This window comes from Malus sylvestris, chromosome 10 (genome assembly GCF_916048215.2).
Source record: "Malus sylvestris chromosome 10, drMalSylv7.2, whole genome shotgun sequence".
In the NCBI taxonomy this organism is placed as follows: Eukaryota; Viridiplantae; Streptophyta; class Magnoliopsida; order Rosales; family Rosaceae; genus Malus; species Malus sylvestris.
This window is the reverse complement of record NC_062269.1, coordinates 43,179,396-43,186,803: the sequence shown is the minus strand read 5'-3', so window position 1 is coordinate 43,186,803 and position 7,408 is coordinate 43,179,396. Positions and strand designations below refer to the sequence as shown.

At 37.0% G+C, this 7,408-nt stretch overlaps 1 protein-coding gene across 1 annotated transcript; it reads left to right on the top strand.

Moving 5' to 3' along the window:
* Positions 1-496: 496 nt before the first annotated feature.
* LOC126586768 (sodium/hydrogen exchanger 6-like) lies at positions 497-7,408 on the top strand. The gene is made up of 22 exons (XM_050251710.1): positions 497-800; positions 926-977; positions 1,112-1,171; positions 1,293-1,317; positions 1,435-1,520; positions 1,622-1,733; positions 1,995-2,057; positions 2,176-2,195; positions 2,282-2,379; positions 2,973-3,001; positions 3,120-3,151; positions 3,241-3,288; positions 3,384-3,444; positions 3,529-3,626; positions 3,729-3,804; positions 3,900-3,919; positions 4,085-4,182; positions 4,261-4,370; positions 5,443-5,526; positions 6,599-6,696; positions 6,802-6,884; positions 7,051-7,408. The coding sequence occupies exons 1-22, from the start codon at positions 596-598 to the stop codon at positions 7,110-7,112; spliced, it is 1,620 nt and encodes a 539-aa protein (XP_050107667.1). The 5' UTR covers positions 497-595; the 3' UTR covers positions 7,113-7,408.

Sequence of the window (7,408 nt, the reverse complement as noted above, 5' to 3'; positions counted from 1 at the left end):
CTCAATTTTATCTCCTTATATTTTTAGTAGTTCATTGTCAGTATTACTGATGTTATTAAATTTCACACGAGTTGGCATCCGCATGCTGCCATGACTTGGAATAGATCGAAAAAAAAAATTGGTTTTATAATTAAAAAAACGGAACCAAACAAAAAGAAAAGAAAAAAAACCGAATGGAGTCGAACCAAATAGTAATTTTTTGTTCAGTTTTCGATTTTGATAAAAAAAAACAAAAAACAAAACAAAACGATTGAAACCGAACCCACTCTAATATTGCTGCGTGTTCATGTTACATTGACAGACCTCACAACAAAGAAACGAGGAGAGGGCGCTCAAAGGTAGTCGGGGTAGAGCACAAAACGAATGTAACGCAAGTCTAAAGCGCAAAAGGTCCAATAGCGAGTCTCATTATATTTTTGGTTGGGCCCAAATTTTATTTTAGTTTTTGCACAGGTTGGGCCCAAATTTTGAGTTGACTGAGTATCACGCTGCGGGGGGATTTTCGTGTCGAAGTTAACGGAAGTCTGGAAGTCCTCCTCCCTGGTTGCGTAATAGTCATTAATCATTCAGCAGAGCAGCAGCAGGACAGCAGCTAATGGCGATGGAGGAACACCAGATAATGGCGATGCAGATATCTCCGGCGGATGCCCATGGGACCACTCCAGGGAAGGAGCAGCAGGCCGCTGGGGTTGGCATTCTTCTCCAGATCATGATGCTCGTCCTCTCTTTTGTCCTCGGCCATGTCCTTCGCCGCCACAAATTCTATTATCTTCCTGAGGCCAGCGCTTCTCTTTTAATTGGTATTGTAATTCTCCTCGTCCTTTTGATTTTTTATCTTTTCTATTTTTCCACCATCGTCTCGTCGTGATTGATCGATTAGGGTTTGGCCTTGAGTGACCCATCCTTGGTACTCTTTTCTTTTCAGGTTTAATTGTAGGTGGACTTGCTAACATCTCTAATACGGAAAATAGCATCAGGTCAGGTCCTTCCTTCGATGCCCTGCCAATACTAATACCAATACCAATACCAATATTATACAAAGAGGGAATTCAATTCAATTCAACAATTAATTAACAATCATTTTCCTTTTTCTGTTCCTTGTTTGTTTCAGGGCCTGGTTCAATTTCCATGAGGAATTTTTCTTCCTATTCCTCTTACCTCCTATCATATTATATCCAAATTGTTTCCCTGTTGTTATTTATTGTCTTCAAATATTTCATTTCTTGCTTCAATTTACCTTAATAGGCTACTACGTAGCACATGTTGTTTTCCTTGACACTTTTTGTGCTCACTCAATCCGGCTTCAGTCTCTCACCTGTAAGTTTTTCAGTATTTTGCCTCTGAATATTTCTTTGTAGCTCTGAGATAAATGCTTGTTTGCCTATAGCTTTGCAACCCATCTCTTCTTTACTGTTATTGCCCCCTCCTTTGCAGAAGCCTTTCTTCTCCAACTTTGGAGCCATTGTCACCTTTGCTATCCTAGGAACCTTTATAGCTTCCGTTGTTACTGGTATTCTAGTGTAAGTTTTTGTTTCACACTCACAAAATCTTTTCATAATATTACATTTTTTTTTACCCCCTTCCCACTAAGGAGATTAATCAGTTCCTCTTCCTGTTGCAGTTACCTTGGTGGTCTGATATACCTCACCTACAGGCTTCCATTTGTGGAGTGCTTGATGTTTGGTGCACTTATATCAGCAACTGATCCAGTCACTGTTTTGTCCATCTTTCAGGTGGTTATCTGGTCATTTTAATTTTTCACAATATTCCATGATCGGGTTTACTTCGGTGAACTCAAGTTGCACAACATGAAAGTGAAAAATTATTGAAGATGCCCAAACCAAAGATGTCTGGGTCCTTCCCTTCCTCCACACTCCACCGAAAACAAAAAAATAAAACACCAATGTAGTTTGTGGAATTGCAATAAGTCATATAGTTATTATCTAATTTTTTCAGCACCAATATAGTTTGTTGTGATGGCCCATAAATTGCAGGAACTTGGCACAGATATGAACCTGTATGCTCTGGTGTTTGGAGAATCTGTTTTGAATGATGCCGTAAGTTTTTCTTGTTCTTTGTTTATAATCCATGTTCTCAATGTCTACTTCTTTTATCTGAAGATTGACCTTGTTTACTTGTTCAAATTGTTGGATTGTATGCCCACACAATCAACAGATGGCAATTTCCTTGTACAGGTATGTAGAATAAATTGTTACTGTACCTAGATTTTAGCATATTGTGCGAAGTTTAGTTCTAACTAAACTGTTATTCTGCTATGCAGGACAATGTCCTTGGTAAGAAGTCATGCATCATCTGGAGAGAACTTCTTCATGGTTGTTGTCAGGTTTCTTGAGACCTTTGTGGGTTCCTTGTCTGCAGGTTAATATATATCTTTTATGGTCAAATAATGAAGTATTTGATTTGCACTTGATTTTGTTACGTATCAAAAGCAATTTTTTAATAATATATAATATATTTTTACTTCATCTGAAAATGTAGCTTATCATCTGTGTTTGATTTACTTGGAAAGCCATTCACGATTTTCCAGTCTGTAAGTGTTAAGTTCTGTGATGTCAAGTGCTGTGATACGGTATCAGCAGGATAAGTCATACAAAGGGTAGGCTATGTTAGTGCAGAGATAGTTTCCAAACAAGTTGATGCATTAACCGGACAAATACCTGTACCCAACACCCATATTTGAGTTATATAATAGGTTTAACATATCTCCTGGAAATACTTTGTAGTGGTTTCCTACTAACCCGTTGTACCGTACTGCAACTGCTCTGTTGTAACTCGCAAGTAAAATAAACCTATGAGTCTCAGGTGTATAATGGTCACTTAACAGCAATGACTCCTTTTTTCTTTGCCCTCAGAAATTACAACAGCAGCACATGCTTTATTTATTTAGATGTTTAATTACTGCTACATTTTGTTTTCTCAGCTACTAACATACTTTGTGTGTTGCTTTACAGGTGTTGGAGTTGGGTTTACATCTGCTTTAATATCCTTTTTTATCTAGTAATAATTTTCCATTATGTTTTGAAAAGCCTTTGTTGGTTCCATAAAATAAAAATGGCTTCTCTTGGTAGATTGTATTGTGAAACCTTAATTGTGAAAACCTTTTTAAGTATGCAGGGTTGGATATTGACAAGTGAGTGATACTTTTCTTCCATTCTTTGCCGGCCTTTGTTTAGTTAGTACTACGGTGGAAATAACGAGGTTGTCTTGTTATCCTTTCAGTCTTCAAAACTTGGAGTGCTGTCTGTTTGTCCTCTTTCCATATTTCTCGTGAGTGATCTTCTTGGCCGTTTTTCATCTTATGTAAATTAGTGTTAAGGCTTTCTCCTTATATGCAAATTGACGTAGAACCATCATCTGTTTAGTTACATGCTTGCAGAAGGTCTTGGTCTGTCTGGTATTGTGTCAATATTGTTCACAGGAATGGTAAGTGGAAGAACTGTACATTTTTTCTTTTTAATATATTCTACGGTAAAGCTGTGCCATGGACAAACTGGTGTTCTGTTTTAGGTCATGAAGCATTATACGTATTCAAATTTATCAGAAAACTCTCAAAGATTTGTTTCTTCCTTTTTCCATTTGATATCATCACTAGCGGAGACGTTTGTGTAAGTGAGCTTTTCATAGTCTTTATCACATATCAAGTATTTAAGCTGTTATTTACACGTGACACACCACGCTTGTTTTGAAATGAAAACCTTAATTTTCAGGTTTATATACATGGGCTTTGATATTGCCATGGAACAACATAGCTGGTCACATGTGGGGTTCATTTTTTTCTCAATTGTATCCTTTGAATTAGTAGTCTAATGTGAAAAGTTATTATACTGTAGCAACTGAAACTTCCTCTTTTTCCTTAACTTGGTGCGTGATTGCCTCAGATATTTATTGTAGTTGCAAGGTATGCTTCCTGTATGTTTGCTGTGATGAGACTTTGGTCACAATCTTACTTTAGTAGTCTTTCAATTTCTAGACGTTTGTTATTTCATTTTCCTTGTCCGTTTTGTATAAATCACTGTATTTTGGTATGAAATTCTTAATCAGTTTGCCGAATGATTTTGTGCAGGGCAGCTAATGTTTTTTCTTGTGCATATTTGGTCAATTTGGTTCGACCTGCACACAGACAGATACCTTTAAAACACCAGAAAGCACTTTGGTATAGTGGTAAGAAGAGCAGAAACTTGCTGATCTTTCTGAATTTATTGACTAATGATATTCATAATGAATTATGGGATTGAGTAGGACTTCGAGGGGCCATGGCTTTTGCCCTGGCTCTGCAATCAGTTCATGATCTCCCAGACGGACATGGCCAGACTATATTCACTGCAACCACTGCCATAGTGGTTCTGACGGTACACAAACTGATCTTTGTCATCAATTCAGAATCTTCTTCCCAATGTATGGTGAATATTGAGGACATGGTTTCCCTAAGAGATATTTGTAGACTAAACTAATACATCATCTTGTTAAAATACTAGTCATAAATAGAATCTGAATTCAGCACTTTGTCAATATATTGCATCCCACGTCCTTGAACTTTTCTAATGATACCAAGAAGTATTTTGCGCAATTAAAAAGCTGGTAACAATACTATGTGATCTTTTCTAGTTCACTATATCCTTGCTCTTGTCTTGCACCTCCACTGAAAGTTGTTTCTTTGAAATGGCTCCGATTCAGAAGGGAGCAAAAGTTTTGTTTGGAACAAGCGTAAATGTAGAACAAGTAACATATATTCAGAAATTAGAAAGGGATTTTAGAAGAGCACAGGGACTAGGATTCAAGGGAAGAGAAATATAGGATTCAGAGACAGAAGACAGAAGGAATAGACTGACCAAAGAGAAATCTAGAACAGAAGGGGAGATCAGAGTATAGAAAACAGTGACAAAAGATAATTCAAGGAGAGATAATTTCGTTACATCATTCAAATCTGCTCTATTGAATTTCAAAGCATATTTATAAAGAGGAAAGTAATCCTAGTCCTTCAAACTGGACAATAACAAGAACAGGAAACTAAAAAATTAAGTAGGAAACTAGATTGAAATTTCCCTCAAAAATTATTTTGCTCTATACCTTTGCTTATGCCAAAAAATTACTTAACTTGTCCGGAATAGACAATTTTATTTAGACTAACTGAAATTTGTTATGAAGCCCTGCCTTATGAACCAATTTGAAAGTCATGTGATTGAAGAAAAAGTGTTTAATGGCAATGCTAGCAGCACTATATACTTAATCTTTAATTGTGGCTTCATTTGTTGTCTTGGACATGCACTTAGAGAAACTTGGTAATTTGACACCTTGCGCATCAGGAACAATAATTACCTATTTGATGTTTGTAACAAATATATATTATTCAAGTATACTTGTTTATTGAGATGCATATGATACTGTTCTTGTGACTGAGTTGTAATTGGACCAATTTTTTAGGTGTTATTAATTGGAGGTTCAACCGGCACCATGCTGGAAGCTTTACAAGTTGTAGGTGATGGCATTGAGGGAACTTTGGGTGAAGTAAGTTCTAGATCTAGAAAATAAAACGGAAATATGTTCTGCTTAATTACTTGTTCTTTGAATTTTAGGAACTCTAACAAAAGAGTTCTATGCATGTTTGTGATAGCCAAATTTTCCACTTGGATCTACTTTATTTAATCCAAAAAAGGAACAAACATCTATGTAGACATTTGATTCACAATCCCTAAGTTTCTGGACTTTAGTTATACTAATGTAACGTTAGCCCCACAGGATAGGAACTGATGTGGGTCATTCTGATCATCCAAGGCTACTATTTACGTAGGGACAATCTTTTGATCCCCAAAGAAGTGGTTACTTGTTATCTCTAAGCTCACATAAGTGCCAAGGTTTTTAGGTCCTGTGCTTTCCTGCTGTGTCTGTCTCTGTCACAGGGCATAGTAGACACCATGCTGACAGAATAGGACTCTGTTACATGACCCACAACCACAGACCACAACTCTCAGCCGAAGCTATCTAGTGCCTTGCATATATGGTAACATACTAACATGGTTTCAGTGAGAAAATCATAGTCTGAGGTTTATTGAAGTTGGTTCTCTGTTTAGCTAATGGCTGACAGAATTTTCAATAGACGGTGTGTCCCCTTCCTGACCTAGAGGGAAAGCTTTGAATTGGAAGAGAATCTCATTGTCTCTGCCCGTGGATTCATATCTATGCTTCAGAAACTCCTTTGGGAATAACCACAGGGTAGGTCTGTTGATGGGGTTTTGGTGAGAGTGGGACACTGAAATAGTGTTTCATATACATGGTCATTGATTTCTGGTGAAAATTGGACTGATTTGGACAACCTCACACAGAAATTTATAAGTAAAATGAAGCTAAACCAGCATTTTTGGACATGTTCTGAAGTTACAGGCAGATCTCCTTTCAAATATGTTTCCCTCCTGTGTTCTACACACTTATCTATTGCAAACATTTAATGAGTCCTGCTTAATCCTATTCAGATTGATGGGCCACATGTTGAATTGTGATAACATTTCTACTTTCATGATCACTGTAATTTTACTACTTATCAAAGCTGACTATTTTGGATATGTGTACATATATTTCCCAGAATTTTGAAGGGAACAATGGCTATATTGCACCATCTTTTGATGACGAAGGATCATCAGGAAACAGGATCAAGATGAAACTGAAGGAATTCCATCAGAGGTAACCATTTGTTTGCTACCTTCGTAGAGGAACCTGGCTTTCATTTTTTTTTTTTTTATCTATTTGCTAAGCATCTAGTTCTGCCCTCCACCTTCTCACCTGCAGCACAGCGTCATTCACAGCGTTAGATCGAAACTACCTCACGCCATTCTTTACAAGCCAGAATGGTGATGAAGAGGATGAGCTTGGTAAGATAGAAATGGCATGAATCCCCGCTTACTTTCATCAGTCTACTGTAAATCACATAATCCATGATTGCCATTCTTTTCCCCTTTTCCAATTTATGAATCGAGCAAGTATTTAATTTCACCATCTTAATTTGTTTTCCTTTTTTTGTTTTTATTTGCTTGACAGATGAGCCAATGCCTAGCTCTACAAGAAGGGGTTTCCATGGCCTTGGCCAACAGTCTCGATGATTCAGTTTTCCGAAATAAATAAGGTAGAAGATGAAGTCAGTTTTGTATATAGGCTTGCGCCATGAAAATGGCTTCATGGATGTGAAAGTCACAAATGCACTAATATTAGTATCCATTTTCTGTACTTATTGATCTCTTACACCCGATGTATTGATAGAAGTAAATACCGGATTGAACCATCCGTACTTAATTTTGCTTTGTATAATTCTTAGTTTCTTCTCCATGGAACGTGAAAATGTGTGATAGCCTTTTCCATTTTGTAATATCATGATTCAAGCTGTTCATTTTTTATGTCA

Bases quoted from the DNA above. Each gene is read 5' to 3' on its own strand.
- LOC126586768 (XM_050251710.1), top strand. From the start codon at position 596: ATGGCGATGGAGGAACACCAGATAATGGCGATGCAGATATCTCCGGCG. The intron at 801-925 runs GTATTGTAATTC...TTTTCTTTTCAG, and splicing joins CAGCGCTTCTCTTTTAATTG to GTTTAATTGTAGGTGGACTT. The intron at 3,627-3,728 runs GTAAGTGAGCTT...CTTAATTTTCAG, and splicing joins TCACTAGCGGAGACGTTTGT to GTTTATATACATGGGCTTTG.